We start from the raw sequence: 24,906 nt of genomic DNA, 5'->3' as shown, positions 1-24,906 counted from the left end.
CTGGAAAATAAGGTCAGTTGAAAAAGAGTTCATTGTCCTTTTATTCTTCTTAGGTGTTCACAGACAAGTTCAGGTTTATCCAGAGAGCCATGGCAGAAGGTGGATTTGATCCCTGTGAATGCATTTGCTCGCATGAACATGCAATGAGAAGATTAATCAATCTGGTAAGGATAACATGAGGATATTTGGAAGGGTGGTTATTCAGACATTACTTCAGCTCTTGCAGATTTGCAGTTACTGGTGCTTTTGATTCTGCTTATTCAGTAGCATGTACAGTTAGAATCTGTGTATCCAACTTTCTGATGAGCTTTTGAATAGTCAATACAAATTACAGCTTTCTGTTTATTTCCCAGAGCTGCATTTTGGCAGCATTGACACTGTTTCTGTTGAAATGTTTCTTTTATATGCCTTTTTTTCAGTCTGCTTAAAACCAAGGAAACTACCCAGCAAAGTCTTTGTAGTCAATGCATGAAGTTGCACATACTCATATGGCAAGCTAATGATGTCTAAATTTTTAAAACGACTCTCTAAGAAGTTCTGAGGTTGAGAATCCAATGATTCTGAGTTTTGAGTTCTGTTTCGTGCTATGTCACTGATGGGTTGAGCAACTTCAAGCAAGTTATGTATGTTGCTCTGTGACCTGTCAAATAGCTGTTTCTTTGTTTCTGTATTGAACTTAGTTCAATGTCCATTGAAAAAGAAGCTACAAAGTGCTTCTTTTTTTTTTTAAATAAAGTATATATATATTTAAAATAATATTAACAATTATGAACTGTGAGCAATTAGGGGAGCTTGATTACAGCTCTCATTTGGTTAAATTCTTTTTAAGATTACACTATATATCTTCATTTGGTGTACTTCCCTTTGTTGGTTTTCATATGTTTCTTTTTATAACATTTTCTTTCTTAGGGCCTAAATTAATATTATTTTAACTTACTGAGTACATCAATGTTCAAGGCAGTTACGTGTGAAAAAGATTCTCTCTAGGACCAGGCCCTTCTTCAACAGGTTTCTTAACAGTATTTTGGAAAGGTGCTGCTGACACAAAGGCGCAGAAAATTGAGGCTTTTGTGGAGAATAGTTGTACTTTCTGTGGAGCCTTTACGTCGTGCCTAGCCATCCTAGCTCATGCTTCCCAGTTAAAGCACAATTTCAAAATCTTCTGAGCTCTCCCTGCTGCCCTTATATGGATGTTTGTATATATGTTCTTTCCCAAGAAGGTCTTCCTTTTTGTCCTCAACATTATGTTTGTGCCACATCCCACAGCTGTGTGGATTCTGAACCTTGAGGCTTCTGAACACATGCTGAAGTGGTGAGAAAGGAACACCCAGGACCAAGTTCAGAAGCTGGGAGGAGGAAAGGACGGTGCCCTTTTTCCTCAAGCTTGTCAAGTGCAAATCTAAACCAGCATGGTTCAGAATTTTGACCCCCATTCAGCACTTTTTTATCTTTTCATTTTTTGCTGTAAGATACTGACAGGCAATGGCACTGGTCAGCCAGTTCTCTCTCTTGTGGCTGGAGGATTCTAGTTATGAACAATGTGGGTGAGTTGTGTCCAAAGTTAGAAGAAATGCCACAGATATCTGGGAGATTTTGTTCCTGGGCTGCTCCATGCAGTGTGAAATGGGTAAAAATAGATAATTTGGAGGAACACAAATTCCTGTGTTATGTGTTCCTGTGTTATGAATGTAAACAGAGCACATAATAGGTGCATGCTCTTGGGCAGTCACCAAGAGCAGTCTAACAATGTTCTTTGTAGTTGCAGGAATGGTGTTTATTGCTAAGTATCCACCTTCCAAAAAGATCATAACGAGTAGCACTTGAAACTGTGGGGAGTAAAGGGAAATTCCAGATTTCATCTCTCCTAAAAAGCAAAGCAGATGCTCCTAAATATTTATAAGACCAAATCACTAGCTAGGATAATTTAGCAGAATCTAGAAAAGAAAAGTCTCAGAAGTCTCAGTCAGCAGCCAGACTATCCTCAAGTAACCTGTTGTATGATCTCAGCAGGAGACTTGCTAAGCCATTTTTGCATCTGTAACTTTTATGCTTCAGTAAGAGTTTGCCTTCTAAGTTGATGTTTTGTCACTCAGTCTTATACAACATAAGCAGACAGGAGTTTTACTATTTGTGCTGAAAAGAACACGTGGTTCTCAAAACGGCTGAACCCCGCAAGTCTCAATGGAGACTGGGTGCACACTACCTCTAAAAATTGGATCCTCAAAACCCTAACTTCAAAATTATTGTGATAAACAAAATGATCTGTCCAGACTCTGGATGAGAAAAAGATATCCAAATATGCTATGTACCCCAAATGGTTTCCTATATGTATTTGATTGTTGTTTCTTTTTAACCTAGATAGGTATAAAACGCACCAGAGTACATTGGAATGGTGTTATAGCTGGCAGTACTCAATAGGATTTTGGAGCAAATTGTATAACAAGGTGTTTGCAATTGTCTCCAGATTAAGCATTGTAAATGCAGAAGTTCAGAGATGAGATTTAGCAGAGTCAAATTTAACAGAATAATGTAAATCGAATTTAACAGAATAATATACATAGGAGATGCCCAAGTGTGAAAATGTTAGTTTTAGGGTCTTTCAATCCAGTAATGACATTGTGCAAAACCCCCCATGATTAATTGTAGTTTTTTTAAAACTTGCATTTGAGTGAAAGTAAACTAATTTTTACAGACTGATTTTTATTATACCTATCTAAACTAACACTGACAAGAATTCCAACACTGATAAGAATTAAGGCTTCTGCTAATGAGGAAGTTATGATATATTCAGCCATGACTATTATGTGCAGTTAGCATATTCAAATACACAGGATTTTTGTTAGAATTAACTGTACAGGAGATTTGAATGATATTGCTATTCCAAAAACAGAAGGAGGTGAAAAAGTCTGCCTCTAGAACCTGAAGTTCTTGTTTAATTTCCAATATGATAATTTTAACTTCTAGTTTAATTGGTATATTTACTTTGAAACTCTTAGAAAATGTATGTGGCATTCAAAGTTTAATTTGTGGTTGAATACATTACTTTGGGGGTTTTATATAGCATATAGTTTAATTCTCTATTTGAAATGCAGACTTCAGTTCATCTAATAGTACAATTAATGCTTACACAGTGAAAAAAGCTATTGTCATTTAAACTCTTGTTCCTCTCTGTTGTTAGCAACACAACAGAAAATTGCAAACAAGAAAGCTGTTAAAAAATTCACCTCTTAGTTATGTGTCTTGATTATTTATCTCTTTCATTTTCCTTGACTAAGCAGGGCTTTGTTTTGTTGGGTTTTTCCTTCTTAATTCATAATACCATGAAGATTTTATAGTCAGTCAACTGTGTATCTCTAATATGCATAAAATTTTAAAAGATGTTTTGCTGCTTATTAGGTTAACTTGGAGATATTGTTCATACACAGAGTTCTTACAATGTATATGTGCATGCGTAAGGGGCATTGAATTATTTTATGCTGAAATGTTCTATCATTTTCCTGTAGTGGATTTTTCAGGGTTCTCCTTGGCGTCAAAATATGAACATTTCACACGTGTAAATTTCTGTAGTATGGCCACTGTAAATAATAAGCAGATATTATGATCTCGATATTCCTAGGAAACACTAGAAATCTAAAATTTTTGGCTGTGACTTCATAAATATCATTTCTAGTGTGTAATACCCACGGCATGATCTGTTAAGATGTGGTGGTATTGTGTAATAATTTGGCTATTGTATGTTGGGTTCACTGTTTACTCTATGGATATAGCAGTTAATTGGGAACTTCCATAAGAGGAAGTAAGCATAGAAGAAAAATGTCACAAGACTTTCCATCTTCTGCAGATACACAAGAGTTGTCAAAAGACAATGGCAGGTTTGTTAGCTTGCGTGACTTTATCTCCTGTTCAGTCTCCTCCATCTGCAAAACTTATTTTGACAAGAAGAGCCAAAGTTCAAGTATGAGGAACAGCAGATGACAGCTAGTGGTTTTATTGAGGGGAATCTGTCAGACAAGGGGATAGTTGTTTGTATGAATCATGATGAAGGACATTCTGTGTACCCAGAGGAAATGGTTCCTGTCTTAGTTTTGGCAAAAGACAGCAAATCCCTCGATGAGAATGATGTTGCATTTAAACCTTTTTATTTCCCCTTTTTTTCACTTATTTTGTAATACAAAAATCTGATTCCCTTGTATTTCTCCTCTGGGTATTGATGCTCTCTGAGTAAGCATGGCTGATCTTGGCCCAAGGGTCAGTTCAAGTTTGAAAACTAGACTGAAAACACAGTTTGTGTGGTGGTGAGGAATAATCATACATAGAGCATCTTCCGTGAAGACTGAAACCTGCTTATGACTGCTTAGAGTGGCCAGAAATGTCCAAGCAAGCCAGTAGCACACGACTTTGTGTCAAGTAAACATCCTTTTTCTGTCTCCTTCTGGTAGAGTTTTATTTGCTTTACAAAAACTGACTTCAGAATTCTCTCATACTAGTTTTTATGAAAATGAGCAGTATGTTTTTTAACCAAAACATTTCTAATACTATAATGTAAAAGAACCCATTTTGATAAAGTGCCAACAGCTCTACTTAGAAACCACTGTGGGAATTACAACCTTGTGTTTTGTCCTTCGGTAGCTAATTGCAAAGTAATGGTCCGTGCTTAGTTATATTGCTACATCAAAACTTCAGGGGATACAGAGCAAATCATTCTTTATTTTGATCTCTCTTGTATTTTGATTTGTCACTAGATTTTTATGGCAAAAGTTGCAAATTCTCAAAGTATTTCAACATAATAGGTTCAAACGCTCTTTTATCAATCAAGTTGCCGCATAATTCTCTTGACCAGGTCATTTTAGAGTCTTACTGTTTCAAACTGGCATAGTCTGAAATAGTATCCAGCATAGCCACAAGTCTTGGCTGAAGGAGACTTTGTGTAAACAGCACAAAATAAACACAGGTGACTAAAATAGATATGTGCTGCAAATGGTTGAAAAGCTCTCGAGATGTTAGCATAGCTAAGCCCAACTTAAATAGTCAGCAGAAGTGGCTTTCCCTACTGATGTGGGCTTTTACTGAAAGCACACCAGAGCTATACCAAATACATTTTTTATCATTTAAAATGCCCTTTAAATATGAAGGTTGCCCTGGAGACTTCTTACACATGTTCCATGGTGTTTGCCTTCTATTTTTTTAATATAGCAGGTGCTACTTCTTCTAGTCTATAGTTTTTAGCCAAACATCCCAAGAGCGGGAAACTGCAGTTTGCTCTCACTTGCCCCTTTTGTCCTCTGCATTCAAGCTGATTCAAAGAAGGGCCTTCCCAACAGCTGAACTATAGGTTGTTCATTAGGACAGAGAAGCTGTCATTCTTCAGAAGCTGTCATTCTTTCCCTGTGCAAGGGAAAAGACTTGATCCTCCTGCTTAGACACCAGCCCAAAAGAATAAGACACAGGGTTGGAGTTTCCAAGAGGGTAAGATTGTACCTGAGTGCTCCTCCTCCGCTGACTTCAATTTTTCTGCTTTTCACTGAGTGCTCAAGGTACTGGTGTTGCACAGGCGAAGGCCACAAAACTGTGTTACAGAATTCATGTACTGCCAATGCATGTCATAACCTAGAATCTAATTCTGCATCAAACAGTGCAAATGGAGACTATTTTCTAGACATGTTAAAAAAGAAAAAAGCTCTGAAAAGTGGGGTCCACTTGGGTCTATAAGGGGTTAGGAATCAGGACTTTTTGAACATGTCTGTCATTGTTTACATTTCCCATTCCTGAGCTTTGTAGTATGCTTGAAACTGCTCCTTCTTAAACAATATATATTAAGAAAAACAATATAAAAAGGAAAATCTCAGTCACACCTCATGATCATCTCGAGGCATGCAAAGTGTATTGCAAACTGTAAAAAATCATTCATTGAAAATTCTTTCAGCTTGATATTCCAGAAATAATTAATACGTTTAACCTGTGCTATGAATGGCTGAACGTTGATGAGCAGAGATGTGTCACGGCCATCTCTTGAGGAGAAAGGAGAAAATTGTGCTTTTTCTCTCAGGCCTCATGTAATCAACACTTAGTTATCTACGAACTGTAGTTATCTTTTGGAACTGCAAGTTCTAAGCCTTTTCCTCAAGACTGTCTACGTGGGAGTACACTTCCTTTTTGCTAATACGCATCATTTTGCAGAAGATACTCGACTGTTTGGTCAAAAAGCCTATATGTATTTTGGTTTTACATTTTAGATATAAGTTTACAAATATCCTCTGGGGAGATATGTATGTTGTTTTTGCACATTTTCAGATGCCTTTGTTTAATATTCTGCTTCGTGTATTTGTTGTTTAGTATTTCACGTAGTCAGAGATGCTGTGTGCTCCTTATAATGAACTTGATCATCACTGTTTCATCTTCTTTTCACTGCTAATTCATTCTGCTTTGCATTCAGTGAAAGGAGGATGTCATTGATATCATGGGTCAGCAAAATTATAAAATGAAGTACCAGTAAGTCAGGCAATTGTACGAAAGTGAGGAGGGAAGTGTGTAAAAGGAGGATCTATATGACACCAAGGTGAAACAGCAATCCCAGAACAAATGAAAAAATGAAGAGAAGAATGTGTTCATGTCCAGATCAGGGCTCCAGACTGCAGTGATCCCTGGAACTTCTGATGCATCTTCCTCCATAAAATGTCATGTCTTTCAATATGAAAGTTGATGTTCGCCTGTCATAACTGGCTGATGATTCTGAGTCTTAAAAGTTGGTGTGTAATCTAGGAATATTATTTTGAAACGTAGCAACCATCCTTCTCTCTCACTTGCAGTTGGAGAGAAAATTAGTTGCCTCCTCACAAGACCAGGCTCTATATTTTTATTGCAGACTGTTATTCTGTCCTTGTATGAACAATCATTTATTCTAAATCTGCATATACACATGAAAGACGGAGTGGGGAAGTCAGTGTTCACTTTTTCCTTTTTTGTTCCTCTAAGAGAAGCTAGTGTAGTTTAAGAGACAGTCAAATTCCATCAGTATGCCATTCTTTTCCTCTTACTTCTCTTTGCCAGCTTGTAGCAGAATAATGCATGTAGGTGTTATTTTTTGCATCTTTAAATCTGAACTCTTACAGATAATGCTGCAATTCAATTTGCAACCTGGCTTGTATTCAGGACTGGGATATCCTACCATAGCAATGTATTTATTATGTTGTTTACTAGATCATTTATATAGTTTGGAGAGAACAGACGTGGCTGCCAACAAAGCTTAAACAATTATTTCATTACCCAGAAACGTGAGAATGCAATCAGGAGTATGCCATTTCGTTGTCATTTTCAGGCATTGTTGGAGAGCAAAAGCAGAGTTTCCAGCTGGTCTAAATGGCAAAAAAGTATTTTCACAAGGGATGATACTTTGCCCTCGTTATCACATAAAATTTTCTATCAACAGTCTTTATGATTCCGTTTTAAATTTACTTGCATTCATGGAATAAGTGACTGTATCCGTTTAGTTATTTGTCCTTGCTTTCCTACTTAACTGTTCTTTTCATTCCCACCATTATCCATTTTTGCTCTCTTATCTTTGTACCTGTTCTTTCACACATCTGTTTGGGCTTTCATCCATCACAATTTCTTGTATGGAGGTCTTTTTCTGACCTGTCTAAAATGTAAATATTTTATTTATCCCTACATAAATAATATACTTTCACCTCATCTGCCATTCACACTAGACTGCACTGATGGTTGCATTTTGTTCCTGCCATTAGTCCTGTTCTCCTTGTTTCGTTACCTACTTAGTTCACCATTTCTGGAGGTGGAAGGTGCTTTTGGACAGGGTTTGTGCTGCTGTTTCTCCTGAAAAATGACAAACTGGTGAGCTGTCTGATCATTGGTATCTCCCTGATATTTATTTGTATGCTCTGTCCATTTTTTTTTAATACTCTTAAATATTTATAAACTCTTCATATTTATAAATATTTTAACTCTTAAATATTTAACTCTTAAACATTTAACTCTCAAGAAAAAGTGTTCACACTGGATAGAAACCCTGAATCTTTTTTCAGGAAATACACTATTGACTTTTGCTTAAAAAAAAATGTGTCTGAACAAAGATTGCAGGATCAGTCCCAGAGATTATGAGACTGTTGAACTGTGGCATAGCAAACTCTGAAAACTCACCTGAGGAGTTTCACTAAACCCGTCTGAAGAGGAAGCAGAGGAATTGAAGCAAGAACAAATTACTGTATAGGCAGACAAAGTGCGTTTCCTTATCCACAGCCAGTATCTTTGCAAAGTAGCTTAACTTCTTTCAAGGAAGACTGAAATTGTCCTGGTGGCTGAGGTCTCTGTGTTGGGAAAACAAGTTCTCTGTTTAGCTAGATGAAGATGTTTTCACTGGGCTTACTATTTCACTTGGACTTCAGTGATTTTGTGGAGCAGCTAAAATGCAGTAGAAGTTCACACCCTGTTTTCACCACACAGTAGCATGTTTGTGTGCACATGAAAAAACAAAACTAAACAAACTTTACTTAATATGGTGGCTTCACGAAAGAGTTTTCAGAGGCCAATAACAGTGTCCCTTTACTGTGGCTGTTTTCTTCACAGTTGGGATTGTAAAAAGTCAAGGCTCTCTGCTAAAAACTGTGGAGACTCCTACCATAACATGGCATCTGTTGAAAGAGGGGCAGCATGATAACAGGTTTCAGGTGTGCTTGATGGGTGGATGCTTTTGATCCACAAGATGGCATGTTAAAACTGTCCTTGTCTCAAAGGAGCAGGATCTAAACACTGCTGTGTTAGTGTGAACTGCGGCTAAAAGCTGTATATTTTGGAAAAGGAAAAGAAAAAGAAAGGAAGAACAGTTTCAAATTGGAACTTGGAGCTATTTGAAATGTACCCTTTTTTATTTTTGCAATGCAAAATTTGAGTGTCAAATTTTGACAAGAGTGGCAAGAGTGAGGAAGAGCCCTTTTCTCTTACCACTGGAAGTAACTTGGTTTCTTCTTTTTTCTTGGTATTGTGTTTAGTTTACACTCACAATATGTCAGTGGGTGGGCACTGATATGCTGTGATTCAACCACTGCTGCCTCTTCCAGGAAATTATCAGGGCTTTCATAGAAACCAAATATTCTTATTGACCAAGAGTTCTTGTGGTTTGAGGATTATTAATTTAATTTATTTTGACTTAGGCTATTCAAGATATTAAATGTACTTGGAGTAAATGAAAGTTCACAGTTGTATTTTAAATAATATACATTTGTAATTAGTATTTTTACTTTTATTTTTTTCAAGTCTGCACTGTACTAAAACTGTAATTTTTTTATTCTTTTTAGCTCTCTTCTGGCTTTCATGCTATTTACATTTTGTTTTTACTTAATTTTGGACAATAAAAAATAAAGTAGTTCATCGTTCAGCTCACATGCACTAAGCCATTTATTATATTTGAATGATAAACTGCACAGAGAATGTTAAAATTCAGATATAATCCTTTTTATTTAAATGGAATAAAATAGTACAAATATTTAGTTTTGTAACAGTTTTCACTCTCTCCTTTTGTTGAATATGTCCTGATGTTTCACTTGCCTGATTTTTGTGTTCTTAAGGGTCCGTTTTAGAATATATGGAAAAAGATGAAAAGGCTGTGGCTGACTTTAGTATATGTTAGATCAGACAGTCAGCTATTAATCTTCCACTAAATTCACACTTTCAGCCACACAAGGATCTCTGAAGTATTAATAAAATCAAAATCATTGTTAATAATTTAAGTATCTAGGAGTTAATGTATTTGAAGAATTACTTCTCTGTTCAAATTTTTCTCATCAGCTCTGTAGTGTTCCCAGTCTGAAAAACATTGAATATATTTGAAGTCTTTTTGAGGGTTTTGAGAACAGGTGAAGTCTGGTTCAGCTTTTTACCATTATTCCACAAACTTTCATCCAAACTTCCCCTCCAATGGGGTTTGAAAAATCTTAATACAAAGGACTGTTTATTTCCAGTCCCTGATAACTGCTCTTTTTTCAATTGCCTTACTGTTGAAATGTTGCACATTCAGTTTTTCCCTATAGTTGCAGTGTTCCTTAAAGGCTGTCGTTGTCAAAAGAGAGCTAATTGGTAGAAGGAACGTTCTTGTTTCAGCGAAAGGCATTACCTTTCCCAGCCTTTCAATTTACGTCAGTATTTCATACATGTGCCAGAACCGTTTCTTGTCTTTTGACTAAATGAGTGACCACAAGGAATCAGATATATATTGGGTTACACAGTAAGGGACTTGTTGATCTCAGTGAATTGAGAAAAACCTCTTTTACTGCTGCTCATTTTTCATGATCTGCTGTGTTTCATCTGATGATGACAATGTGCAGCCTCTCGCTGAGCTGTTGAAAACAGATTTGTTACCTGGCTCAGAGAGCCATCCTAGAGCTTTGAAAGAGTTGTATTTGGACAGTGTGACACTTAGGATGGGAGATAACTGATACTGTGACTAAAACACCCCCAGGCAATGTTCTATATCTAGGCAAACTAGGATAAGCTGTATGAGGACTTGCCATCATGGGGACAGAGGGGGATAATGAGATGCTTGTACAGTGGTTCTGATCATGTATCTGTTGCCCATTTTAATTCTGGTCATCTTTCTGTGCTGAATATCTGTAAACGATGTTTTAAATAGGGATTATAAATTAAGCCCCTCTCAGAATTAAACTCTTATACAAACAGAAGATAATTATGTTGCTGAGCTCTTTAAAATATGGGTATAGGAATATCCATTATCCCAGTTCGGAAATCCTTCAAGTATTTCAAATGGGTTCTATTGATAAGATAAAACCTCCCCTTTGTAAATTACTTCCAAAGTTTTAAAATAAAATGAGCTTTTATATAAGAAGGGCAGGAAATATGCATAGTTTGATAGATTTTTTCCTTCAGTAAGAAAGAGAAGTATTCTACCTGAATTACCCTCAATGCTGTTTTTAACTATAGAAATAGCTGAAAGGTTAAATCCAACCTTCCAAATTCCTTCCTAAGAGACTTCTTTGTAGTCTCAGTAAATTTGCTAGTAGATCTTAATATATTAATGAAAGAATTAATATGATCAGTCTCCAATTACGGTTTTTCTTTTTCCAATGTGTCAGTCATTGACAATCTTTATGATAAAAGAAGGAGCTTATACTTTCCCAGATGTCTTGCTTCTTCAGTTCTTCATCTGTTTCTTTGATGTGTTTTGCATAATATGACTATATACGTTGAATCAGTTATGCCAACACGAGGGCAAATGGGTTTTGTGGAAATGATTCATGTATTTCTTACATAAAGAGCACCATCTTTTCTTCTCTAAATTTTTTATATTTACGCTGGTAGTAAACAGATTAGCCTGTTGTGACAAGAAGTGTTTGGATTTGTGACACAACTGTATCATAAAACCTGTGATAAAACAAATGTCATTTCCAACCAAGGCAGTGTAACAATTCTGTACTTTTAAAAACTTCTACTAATAATCCATGATGTTTACCTAAGCAGAGGATAGAATCTATTTCCATAGTGCTGCACATTAAATCCCATCCATTTAACATCTCTGATCCTAATAAAGAATGTGATATTTGTCTTCCTTTTTTGGCTCTGTCATCTGTAAAATACTTGTACTGATTTGCAGGTTAGCCAGTGTTGACTTTTCTTGCAGTTGGTAAGCTTACCTAGTCTGTAAATCAAATAGTCATTACAGTCACTAAAAATGTTTCAAATTTTACCCATCAGTAAAGAGAAAAAACAGTAAATACACAATAAAACCTGCTTCAAAAAGAAAAGTCTTGGGGGAAAAAATAGTAAGTACTAAGTTTAAATGTGAAATACTGATTCACTTCTAACCATTAAGACATAACCATTATCACAGTCTGATCATTTATTGTGATGTAATCATAGAGTATTTTAATGTTACTTGATCTAGATAATAGTAAGAGCACCTGTCCATTTTAAATCCCAAAATATCTGTTGAGAGCATATCTGTATATAATAGCTCCTATATCACTACAGATTTTTTAAATTGGATTTTGAAAGATATTCAATGGCTGAATTGAAAGCAATAACACTGTAGTCAGGTGATTTAAAGGTATTATGTAAATTGTGTTCAGAAACTATCTCCATACCTGGGATTCTTCACATACCATAAGCCAGGTGTGATCCAGTAAAGGATCAGTTATACTTGAACTTTACTCTGACAATATATTAAATCCTGATTTCAGTAAAAGCCAACCAAGACTTATTGTTAAGTGTCATGCTTTCTTTTTCTGTGTTTCAGCTGAGACAATCCCAGTCGTACTGCACAGACACAGAATGCCTTCAGGAATGTGAGTAACTTTTTATATCAGGTTCACGGAAGTAAAATGAACAGCAGTAATTAAAAGACAGTCTGACTGTTCTTTAAAATGCAGCAGTTGATTTAATATTATAGGACCATATTACATTAAATCAAATACTACAGTAATAAAATAGATATGCTGGGGAGGTAGCTTCTGAGAATCTGTGATGAGCATTTGTGCATTAGAAGCAGCATTGATGAGAAGCCTGGTGGTATCAACAAAGCAGCATAACCATTAATCAGGCCCCAAGCATTACTAGATCTTATTGTTAGCCTACAAATAGGATGATTTGGGGCATGAGAGGGGAAATTTGGAAGGTGCTTTATTCGTCCTCCTCAGATTCAGAGAAGCCTAACCAATGAAAACTGGATACTGAGCACAGACACACGCACGCACGTGTTCATAGCTGGGGCTGATGTACTGTCAGCACTGTGACCCCTCTACTCCACTGTGAGGAAGAGGAGGCTCTGACTCATAAGCTGACATACACCATGACTGCATCTCTGTTGATGTGGCGCCTGTGTAGTTAATGAAGCAGAGGACTGATGTGTACACTTGCTTGGAATTTGCTGAATGAAATGCATCAAAAAAACCTCACCCAAACAGTGAACAGTACTAGGTCAGTCAAACCTTACCAGAATCAGCAGTGAAGCATAGCTGTGTGGAGGCTATGCAATAATGTAAGCACGCCCTGAGGCATTGAGACACTCCCTGAGACACTTTCTGTGAGCTAGAGGGAATGTTGTCAATTGTTTATAAATAAAAGTGAAGTGGATCTGTTTTTCATATATCACTTTACCTAGTGAGCGTGTGAACTCACTCAGCTTACATCAGAACTGCTGTAATGCTTTGAGGGAGCAGCAGGCACCTGAGCAGTGTTCCTGTAAGCAAGAGCTGCTGGTGCCCGTATCTTTGACAGGTCTAGGAGCAGTGCAGGCAAGGTTTCCAGCATCTTGGAGAGACTGTATGCCTTTCTTCACCCTCATGTTTCTCCCTCTTCATTCCCCTGTAAAACCTGTTTAGAGATGGTCATCCTGCTCAGACTTGAACTGGTCTCTGCCAGTGTGAAACAGTCCCAGATTCAGTGCCATGCTGGGCTGAAGGGGGAAAACTGTCCCACATAACCCCTGAGGAAAAGATGTTGTGGTGCACAAGTGCTGTACAGTGCTGCTGGTTTACTCTTTCCTTATGGGCTTTGCAAGTTGTGCTCTCTGTGACTTCCATCACACCTCCTCTTCCAAATACACCTGTTCCAAGGGCAGGCTTTTTAGTCTCCCACACCTTAGACTTCTATGTAGTTTTTTTTAATCACAGGCATATAGGAGAGGGAAAGAGGCAGATGATGGGAGACAGAATATTTTCTATATTAGAAGGAGTCACAGACAGGGTGTGGAGCTTTCGGAGCTCTAGTCCACAGTCAGAACCAAGCAATAGTAGGTCATTTTCACTCATGCCTTGGGAGTCTTGGGTCATCAGTATTTATGAAGCCTTTAGACTAAATTCTGTATAAATGAGTAAGTTCTGATATGTGTGGGCACAAAGCTTGTGGGGCAGCTTTAATGTTACCAAGCTATAGTACAGTGGGGATTTGAATGGTTTGCAACAAATAGCTTTCCATTCTGAGATTCTTGCAATAACTGTCTGTGCAGATGCAAGCAATTTGGCAGCAATTGTTCCAAACTAGTGGTTTGTTTCAAAAACTGAAGCAAAAATTACAGAGTAAATCTTATCCTATATTATTATATTGCCTTAAATTTAGTTCTAGCAAAGGTATTTTTCTGCTGATGCAATGACACGGCCTGCATATTTGTCACATTATTTTGTGATGCTTCTGTGTTTGTGCCAGGCTGTAAGACCCTGGGAATCAAAGGCAAAAATAAACAGATTGAGCCTGGAGAACTTCTAGAGATGTTTTCAGAAGCATACTAAAATAATTCTGGGCCAGTCTTCTGTCCATTGCTTCATCCTGTTTTTATGAGCTGTACAGTGATGTGCTTACGTTTGAGGTGGGTCTCCTCTTCCCTAGGTCCCACAGCTCCATTTCCTGTTATTTGTTGACTTTGATTCCTCATTTCAGAATCTCAAAATGAACAAGTTGGTTTCACTCCTTACCAATTTCGCTCATTCCTGGAATTTTGTCTTCCTTCTGGAGGCACAGCTGGGAATGTTGTCATACGCGGATTCTTAAGTTGCAAGGCTGTGGAATAACTGATGAGATGAATGTGGTTTTGTTTTGGGAGACGTCAGGGCTGGGGTTCAGCCAATGTCACAGCAGCATCATGTGTTGTGCTGCTGCTACCAGCTGGAAATTTTCAGAAACACCCTCTGTTGATTCTTCCTGAGCATGCTTTGTTTTTTCAACCCTTGATTTCAGTTCTGTTTTTTGGTTTTTTGGAGTCATATCAAGGCAGTAGTACCAGCTCTTCCTCATTCACTTTTTTGTGTTATTATCTATAAATTCTTACTTATAGTTGTTGGCACCCTTATGTCAAAGTGACTTCCCTGCAGAGTTTCCTGCCAGGGTCAGGACCAATGCTTTTGGATTTAGGTACAGGAAGATAGGAGCACCACTTCAACAAGCATTGGGGCTCTCTCCTTGATGGCTGTTCATCTGCTGGTTCTCCAACAGAATATCTGCGTGACATTAAAGTATGTGTCAAAGTCTGATGACTGTTCCCTCAGTTTCAGTGGCTGCCTTGCAGAAAAGAAGAGGCTGTAAGTTTTGAATAGGCAGCACTTTAAATACTCTGTTGGGATTGCTAATGCTCAGCAAATCAGAAGATCTTAGAATTTCCCTTGAAATGAGGAATAAGAGCAGTAATTCTTTTCTGAATTCTGTCTAATGGGAGTGGAGCATGGACATTCTCTGACATGTGGCAGTTGCAACATCAGCGGTTTCATCCAGCCTAGGGAGGATCCCAGCTGGTACTGATCTGCTCTGATGGCTCATGATCCTTCACAGTCAGCCTTCCGTGTCAGAGGAAATGAGTAGCTACTGCCTGAGTTCTTTCTCTGTGTTCTAGCAATTCCCAGATGTTGTGACCTCAATTTACCACATTCATATTTTCACCACTATTCTCAGTGCTCTGCTAGGTTGTAATGTGGTCAGAGATGACTATCTCAAATGTTGTCTACTCTACTTCCAAATTTTTATGCAATTTAAGATGAATACGTAGCTGTGATTCATTTTGAGTTGTACCCATCCAGGGCAGTCATAGCAGCCTCACTTAACAGCTTGAAATGTCTGCCAATTGTTCCCTCCCTTTTCTGGGAATTCCCTTCTCCCTTCCTCTGCTGCTCAAGTCCGTTTTGGCTTTCTTTGGCTTCTTTTTCCTTGCCGTTGAAAGTGTCACCTTGCAGGTATTATCTGCCGAAGGTCCCATCGGCTCTTTGTCTTCCCTGATGATTAATTTCTAAAATACCTCTCTTCATGCAGTTTTATGCCTTTCCCTCACGGAACAAGCAAGGGTTAATGCACCCTGAAAAGAAGATAAAAGTCAGAGAGCATGCTTTTGCCTTTCTGCATATAGTTGTTTAACAGTTTTACCAAGGCAGATCTGTTTGTACTCCAAAAGAAGATATTTCTACCATGAGAGGGCAGACAAAATACATGGAATACTCCTCTACAGTGAAAGAACTGAAAATTCTCTTTCTTTAGAGTACAGCCTCACTCTGAAGGAAAAACTGCAGTTTAAGAGAACTAAGTTCATGTAAGAGTATTTAACACGGGCACTTAATAGTTTTAATATTGTATGCTTGAGATTTCAGTTGCACAATCAGGATTTGGTTGACCTTTTTAATCTTTAAAACTTTCTTACCAAACTCGTAACTTCAATAGCTTTGCCTTCTAGAAGCTCAAATGAATCTGCAAACATCTGTCACAAAGGTGTTTTTCTTTTTCTACTTCCCATGTCTTTCTGAGAGAAGACTAGTTTGTGTGGCCTAGTCTCTGCTTCTCTAGGAAAAAGCAAGTCCAAAAACTGTATCTCATAACTGTACATGGAGCAGCAGATAGGACTCACCGTAGTCACTAACTCCCATGGGAGTTAATCCCACAATCTCAGAGCAGCTCCTCATAAAGCTTTTTCCTGCAGAGAGATAGTTCAGCCATGCTGTTAAAAAAAAAAAAAAAAAAAAAAAAAAAATCCAGGACCAGAACAGGTAACAGGGCCAGAACTGCTCACAGGCATCATTCAAAAGTGAGTGGATATATATGTTTGCCAAACCCAGGGGACCAGATACTCTGAAAATAAAGACCTTGGGCTGGATTCTGTGTTGCATGGAAAGGTAGGTTAGAGACTGTGTGTCATGTCTCTCAGTGACATGGGAATATGTGCTGTTAAATTCTGTACTAGTTGGTGTCTCTGGAGCACTGGAGATTAATAACCAGATCCATCCATCAAAATGAGTGGTGGCAGGAACATTCATCTCAGACCAGGACAATCTTCTATCCATCTGAAAATACTAGAAAATACCATTCACAGGTGCTCTTAGAGGATAACCTTTTTTCTTCAAGGAATCAAAACTTCACTTCTAAATTACTGGCAAAAGAATACCAGTTACAGATAAAGGCACTGCGAACTTTTCAAAACAAGATTTTTTTTCTTCTGCCTGTCATCATGAATTCCATCCTGTTTGGTTGCACCTTCACTCAACTGTTCTTTATCCATAAGCTGGTTTTATCTGATTATTTTGTGATGTCAGGGATTAAGATCTTTGTAGCAAGATTGTTGTCTCCTACATATAACAACTTCCAGTAGCTGAAATAACTTTCTGTTTGCTTAATTTGTGATACAAAGCTTTGAAAAGTTGGATTCAACCCCAGCTATGTGCAATTTTGCTTATCCTGTTTCCTCTAAGAGGTTAAAGTAATGTATTCTGAAGTATCTCACATCCTTATTAAAGCACAAGGTCATTTGTGAGAGATGTGGATTTAATGGTTCTTGGAAAGTGTAAACATCATTGTGTCTGTCTGAGTGTCTGGCACGCCTTGAGTAGGTAGTAAAGGGCCAGTTAGTTCAGAACATCTTTCAGCACGTTTGGTTCCATCAGAGCTGTATTACAACGCTGGCTGGAAGAAACTGTGTCTTGCAATGAATGCCTGTGGTTTCCCTCTGTGGTCCCTCCTGCTCCCTTCCCTGACCTGTAGCATGACCTGATCTGGCATCATTGGCATAACCCAACTTTTGCTTAACCACCACAGACCCTAAATGCACTAATGTTCAGCAAAAATTCCAGAAGGCAGTCAGACTAGTCTGTTTCTCTGCACTGTATGGGGAATCCTGAATAACAAATCATCTCAATTTTCAGTCTTCTCCCAGAAATATTTGCCAAAGCAGGTACCTAAGGCCTTCTTGCTTGTTGTTGAACGTAGTTTCAGAGTGGCTATTAATGTTGTCTGAAAGCCTCAAAATACAGCAGTTGTTCTTTTCATGCCAAATTATATGCTGGTCTCCTGGACTGTATATATAAAGATTTTCCACAATTTAAAATATTGATATGTGCTGTTGATAATAATAATATTTTGGTCAACAAAACTGAAAGTCTGAATTCTTACCTTCACAATTCCATAGGCTTTCAAAATCAAGTGTATAAGAGTTTAGTGAATTAAAGGCTGTAGTATTCTTATTTGTTTTCTATGCACTATGCTATCTCCTTATATACAAAGCCCTTTATTCACTCAGATTTTCAAAAGAATTCTCTCTTGTAATTGCATATAATTCTAATCATAAAATTCCTCTGCATCAGCAGCTTCTTGAGTTTTGAAATGTCTATATTTTGGTCATTTAAAAGTCTAAAGCAGCTTCATTTGCTCATACATGGTAGTGGTGGTGTTTGTGCTGTGAGAAGCATGAACTTCTATAAATGCATGTGGTTTTTTCTTCTTTGACATTTTTTGAGTGCTTGTGGTGTCAGTAAAGGACATCAGTCCAACAGCCCCGACCTATGAAGCCTTACTCCCAGCGCAGCAGTGTGGAGAATGGCATAGCTGTCAGCCTCCCTTCTGGGCCCCTCTGCTGTGTTATGAATAAACCTTTTCCATGGAAGAGCCTCTGTTAGCAATTCTACCCAGGATTACGGTGATCAGGGTGGTTCTGTGGTATCAGCATTAACCTTCAAGGAAATTATTCCAGCAGGGTATAAGCTATCAAGTAAATGTTAAATAAGAACAACCCAACCAATAGTGAATCCAGACATGACTCCATAATCAGGTGATCCACATAAGACAACTTGAAAATATGACAGATGTATCTCTGTGGAGTTTTCTGGATGTTAAAATTTTCATCTTGAGTAATAAAGTAGAATAGCTCTTCTGTTTCTGAAAGTTATTCATTATACCTTTGAACTAATTGCTGTGTATCAGTTGATCATCTAGATCGTTAATGAAGATGTTAGGCCTTAAGATACTATGATAAATGGATTTGAGTAACTACCACAGGTAATTAGCTATACATGGGTTTACACTTCAGCTGACAAGATTAGTTACTGTTTGATTACTTGAAATTGTGTTTCAGAGGAGAAAAGTTGTTTTAAAATGTGCAGGTATTTGGGAGACTTTCACGATCCAGATAAACCACCTGTTTCCAGCCTGAAGGTATTTTCTTAAATTTATTTCCACATGTTGATGTTTCAGGTACTCTGTACAGAAATTTGGTGTAAAATTTTTGTATTGTCTTCCTGGGCTTCACTTTGGAATGTATCTCTGCAGCATTTTTTCACCTCCTGCCAGATATGTTGCTAGCAGACCTGGATGATCAGTCATGGAGATCTGGCATATTGACACTGAGCACCTTCAAACAAATCCTCAAGAAATAACTTAGAGTCAAGAAATTAATTGCTGTTGGTTTGCTCCCTTCGTGCTAGAATTAGCATGTTCTCTGTGTGGGGCCTAACAATGGAGCCTAAACTTTCATCAGTTTAGTCTTATTGTTTTATTTGTTTGAGGCAAAAAAAAACCAAAGACCAACATACATATGGGGGATTTTCCTACATAAATATATTTTGCATCAAGTTTGATTTCTTAAAAATCAAGTTTGATTTCTTAAATGTGAAGAGTGTATTTATCATCTCCAGTTCACTAGGAGTTAATATAAACTAAGAAATATTCATGATAATTCTGAGAATGCTAGTGAAATACTATGAAATAGATAATTCTCTTTTGAAATGGATAAGAAATGTGACAAAAAACCAGTATTACTGTCTCAAAGCCAAAACGAGGGACTAATCAGAACACTCAATTGAAAAATATTTCAGGGATTTTTTTTCTGAGATTGCATTTTTGTTTTCACCTGGGGAAAAGAACTCTACTGTTATTCTGTTATAACCTGAGTTTTCTTCATCTGTAGTGCCAGGACCAAACTCCTCCGGTGACAATGGCATCAGCTTTGCCATGATAATGATGGCCTGGGTGGTGATTGCACTTGTCTTGTTCTTACTGAGACCCAGTAATCTAAGAGGATCAAACACAGCCGGAAAGGCAACCAGCCAACACAACGTAAGTGCATCGTCAAGTGCCCTGCAGGGAGATTCTGTAATAGCTTAAATCTATTTTGGTTTAATACACACTGTCTCAAAGTAATTTTTTTCCCATTTTAAATTAAAATGAGTTAAACCAAAGTGAAAGGAATAATGAAGGCTAAGTGTGAGGCCTGCTGTGGGATGGAGCAGGTGCAGTGCCCTCTGAACACTGTCTGTCCCTGGCTGAAATTGCCTCCTGCCTTCTTAGATGAGAGGGGACAAGCACAGCTTTAAGAGAAGTCAGTAAACAAATTTACAGCATGATACTTTGAGAAGGGTGATCTTTGTGCTAGATGTGGGATCATGGAAAAACCTCAATTAATACAGGAAAAAGTATAGTTTTTTGATGCTCATTTACTATAAATCTTTTAAGACATATTGAAAAACGATGAAAGATAACACAGTGTAATACTTCTGAGTTCTTCTATTGCTAAATCCTCCTATGTGAAGCACTGTTTCTAATTCTGTACCTGTTTTTTTCTTTCCCTTTCCTCCTTTCTTCTCCCAAGGGACAAGAACCACCAGCCCCACCAGTGGACTAGAGCATTCAGTATTGGAAAAGTTCAGCAGCTAAAACCTTGCACGACCAAATGAACGAAGTGACCAGATTACTCCTAAACCCCACTCAATATGGTTTCCCTTTCTCATTTATCTAGAGCAGAGTTATCTTTCAGCAGTAATCTTCATGAACTGCTTTTAGCAACTTCAATTTTAAGTTAATTTCTGCTTCATATGTTATTACAATTCCTATAAGATTGTAATCCGAATAATGGTAAGGCATTGCAGGGGTTTTTTGGTTGTTACTGTTACTGTGGACATTCCACTCAGTCTCTTTCTATTACAGTGATCCTAATTTCTTTGCCGTGATTTCTGATATGCGTCAAAAGAAAAAGAAAATCCCAGTCCCATCTAGAAGAATGGAAGGTTACTGACCTTTCTTGAGATTAATTCATATTTCTTCTCCAGTATGCTTTTGAGAGTTATATTATGGTTGGAATTTAACTTAGTTATGTGCTGAAAAATTGAAATTTTCTTATATTTGCCCTGGTTTCAGAGCAGCTTTTATTCTGGTCTTTGGACCACTAACACAGTTTTCAAGTTTGCTGGCAAAAGCATGGATTGTCCACTGGAATTAAACTGTGTGTGTGTACACACATAAGTGAATGTGGCAATTGCCACTGTCAAAGCTTTGATCTATATATTGAGAACTTTAGATTACAGAAAAGATTATACCACCAAAAAGTTAATTTAACCATTTTCATTCATAAATTGTGTGTCTTATCAATACATTGTCAAAAAAACATACTCTAAACCCAGGTGTATTTCCTTATAGATTTTATCAAAAGAGAAATTTAGTAAGAAGAACTTGGTAGAATTTTATGTCCTGGTATAGTCTTTTCATAATTGGTACCGTAACAAGTTTTTAGCCATGATGTAATGTATATTGGACAGGATGAAATCATACCAAGAAGTTACCACAGTTACCAACTTTTGGTATACAATGTACTGAATTATTCAAAATTTTTCACCTGTATGTTATCAGCAATTCTTAACATTTCATCTTTATCTACTAGTTGTAATTGTAGAGTAACAACTTGCAGGTGACTACATATGGCATGTCTCTTCCCTCTGGTATTTGTGTGTATGTGTGGTATGTTTAAGTGTGTGTATGTGTGGCTGTGCACACAACTGTGCACATCTCCCATTATGGCAAATGGGAATTACTTTTTTATGTACATTAATTTAAGAACATTTTAAAGATGTACAGAAAAGCAGCACTGTATATTTTCTTGTTCAAATTGAAAAATTGATCAGAATAATGTAAGAACATTTTTATGTTACCAACATAAAACTTCTTTCCTTAAATGTCAGTAGAACAGACGTATGGAAATTCTAAGCCTTACTCTACAAACCTTTATTTCATGAGGACTTTAGTTATGGAGCTGAAGGAACTAACTGTTAAAATTCAAAAAGGTTTGTATTAATGGGCTTGTCCTTGGTTTGAAAAACAGGTGTCTGCTAAGAAAGGCAGGAGCCTCCCTTGTAATGGAAAATGTAAACCCCTTTGCTCTGAATTATTGTTATGATTTTAAAATTAAGGGGCTCTCAGGCAAAGATATGAGAATAGGAATAACAGTTCTTTACTAGTGTGTCTAATAAAGCCAACAACCTACACCACCTCTGGCATTAACAAAGAGCACCAGGAACCCAGTGCCGGCCTTCTCGGCTGCAGCGCTTTCCCCTTCGGTGCAGTTCCGGTCACAGCCGCCAGGGGCGCTGCTGGCTCCCGGCGGGCAGGGCGGGTGCGGTGATTCCCCCGCGGCTGCAGGGGGCGCTGTGGTGCGGGCTCGGGGAGCTCGCGGTAATGGCGGCTGGGCCGAGATGGGGAGGGACGGAGGAGAGGCTTTGCTTCACAAACCCTGGGACAGCCGATCCTGGTGCCCCGGCAGGACTGTTGGAAGCACCAAGCTGGGCCAGCAGGATGTCTCAGCAGGCAGGGGGTGCAGGGCTACAGGGCAGTAAAAACTCAGAGCAGTGCCAAAGAAGCAGCGGGGGCGGGGCAGCAGCAGCTCGGGTCCCAGCAGGGCAGGGAGGGGATCCCGGGCACCTGAGCAGTTGGTGAAAAGTCCCTCTTTTAGTGAGGTGGGTGTTAGTAAGGTCCCAGCTCAGTGGCTGCTCTCACAAGCAGAGGCTCATCCCACGGCAGAAGCAGCAGCTCTGGGCTGGGCTCCGGCGGCAGCCGCGAGTTCCCTTCCCCAAGCAGCAGCTGCGACCGTCCTCGTCCTCCTCCAGAGCCCAGAGAGAGCCCAGCCGCTGCCCCAGCCCCGTCCTTCACCTGCCCAATTCTCCGGCATCTCTGCCCCTTGGAGAGAAACTCCCAGATAACAGAAGTGGAACCAGATGCCCTTCATGCCCTGAGCTTGGCCATTTCTTTCGTTTTTCTTAAGTACCCAGTTGTTAGTGTTTCCTAGCAACTTATGGGAAAAAGATTCCCTAAGTAAAAAGGAACAAAAGGAAAGAAACCTAACCCCCAACAGGGCTCTAACAAAAATCTTACATCAGATCCCACGGTTTACAGAGGCAGGGTTTTGCTCTTCAGGGTAAATGGTGAGCCAGCTAAGCTGTCTTGTAAAGGTACAGTGTAGACCTGAAGAAGGGCTTCTGTAATTTGATGTAATTGACAGTTGAATTTCTATGGAATAGTGTGATCCCAAGCATAAGAGCATTTTTAGAAAAGAAAAAAAAAAAGAAGGTTGGGCCAGGTGCTCCTAGTGACATCAGTGCAGTGCCAGGTGAAGCAATGAACCTGCAGGGGAGAAGCTGAGAGAATCTGTCTCATTATGTCTAATAATGTATAGGCCACAAACACTGTGTAAAGATGTCACTGGGACAAGCACTCTGCCAGTGCTTGCTTTTTGCCTTCCATGTACATTTATGTTTGGGATACTGTTCAGAACAAGTAATACAGTATCATTTTGTTGAACCCACAAGGAAACATAGATAATCTCCCAGACTGACCTTTTTTCTCCAAGGATTTTTGGCCAGAATTCTTCACTGTTGGAGGCATAAAACAAGCTTCCAATTGATTAAAAAGCCTGAAACAGGCTTCTGTTCAGACAGCACTACTCCTCATCCTATTGGGAGTTGGTGAGATTTACAGATGCTCCTTACTTGTGAGGATCAGTCTCACTTAAATGTCTGTTTATGTATTTATAAAACTTACCACGTGCACCCAGCTCTAAGAGTCTTGGCAAATGAACTTTCTGTTCAGAGGAATGTTGTGGTTTACCTTCAAATGAAATGTATTGCTTGAAATTCCTCTAATTGTTCCAGTCATTTTATACGTGTATGCTTTCCTCATGTAAATTGCTATTTTAAATTTTCTATGTAAAAGAAAAAAAAAACATTGGAAATATTTTATTGTAAAATGTTTTACTAAAGAGCCAGGCCACTATCCCACATCAAAATGTATGCCTTTTTAATTCAAATACACTCTCCCAAGATCTAAACTTCAGATCAGCACTCTTAATTAAAATAAAAGTAACTACCATAGGACTGTATTTTGCCACTCTTACTTGTGTTAAATAGTGCCTTACTCATCAAGTAGTTGCACTGAAGTTTGTGGAACTACTCTGAGATAATGTACTAGTAGCAGCTTTAGTAAGGGTGGCAGAAATCTGGTCTTTAGTGATGTAATTTGTGATTAAATAATTGTATCATGGTTACAGATGTTTATGGTAAATTTTGGGAAGTGTGGAAGAGATTAGTGGTATGCAAAGCTCCAGGATATGATCAGTTCTGTAATGATGGTTTTACGCTTGGTTAGTAAGAGATGCAAGTTGTAGCAACTTGGGAAATATGGAGGGAAATTTACAATTATACCTTAACTTCGTTAAAACAATAGTATTTTTAGAGTCTGCTTAACACAATTACTATACTCTGAAATGAGAAATCATATGTACTCATGCACTGTCTGCAGATCACTTAGCCTTGTAATATCCATGACAGAAAAAGGAAGAGTGATAATGTCGTGTACTTAATGTAAATCGGTGGTTTAAAATATCTGAATTATGCCAAACAAAAAATCATCTGTGCCATTTGCAGTTTCCTAGTAATCTTTTACTGAATACTTGGATTGGGATAAAGGGCTTATACTATGCACTTTTTATTGACTTAATAAATAGAAATCATTAGTAAACTTTTGTCTTTGTCTTTTAGTTTTTATATATGATATAGGACTGCACCAACCTATCAGTTTCTAAGGTAATTTGAAATCATCTAAAAATAAGCATCAGTAAAAATAGTGTGTCACCTGTGTAACTTTTAAAACATAAAATCTAACTTTTCTAATGGACACTTGTCTACTGTATGTATCTCAAGCAAGACAGAATGAACAAAAAGCAGTTTCCAAGGTTTAAGATACTTTGATGACCAGCATGGATGCCTCTGCCTTTTGCTCTTCGCAGGCAAATGTAGAAAGTTAGAAATAATACAGTAAGAAAACTACTGACAAATATGCTGATTGTGTTACTTTGTTTTAGATCAAATCCTACTACTTCAGGATTTG

The 24,906-nt window shown here is 38.0% G+C and overlaps 1 protein-coding gene across 1 annotated transcript in view; it reads left to right on the top strand.

The window, feature by feature from the left end:
- Window positions 1–24,693, top strand: part of SMIM14 (small integral membrane protein 14) — a 40,550-nt gene extending 15,857 nt beyond the window's left edge. Inside the window, exons 2-5 of the mRNA XM_066185633.1 lie at window positions 54–164; window positions 12,260–12,308; window positions 19,667–19,815; window positions 20,348–24,693. Of these exons, the coding sequence (XP_066041730.1) occupies window positions 90–164; window positions 12,260–12,308; window positions 19,667–19,815; window positions 20,348–20,380 (306 nt within the window). The 5' untranslated portion in view covers window positions 54–89 and the 3' untranslated portion in view covers window positions 20,381–24,693. The remainder of the gene's footprint in view (window positions 1–53; window positions 165–12,259; window positions 12,309–19,666; window positions 19,816–20,347) is intronic.
- The last annotated feature ends 213 nt before the right edge of the window (window positions 24,694–24,906 follow it).

This window comes from Chamaea fasciata, unplaced genomic scaffold (assembly GCF_029207755.1).
Source record: "Chamaea fasciata isolate MVZ Bird 193981 ecotype frontalis unplaced genomic scaffold, bChaFas1.0.hap1 SCAF_6, whole genome shotgun sequence".
Classification (NCBI taxonomy): domain Eukaryota; kingdom Metazoa; phylum Chordata; class Aves; order Passeriformes; family Sylviidae; genus Chamaea; species Chamaea fasciata.
The sequence above is the reverse complement of the archived record's forward strand: the minus strand, read 5'-3'. Positions and strand labels throughout refer to the sequence as shown.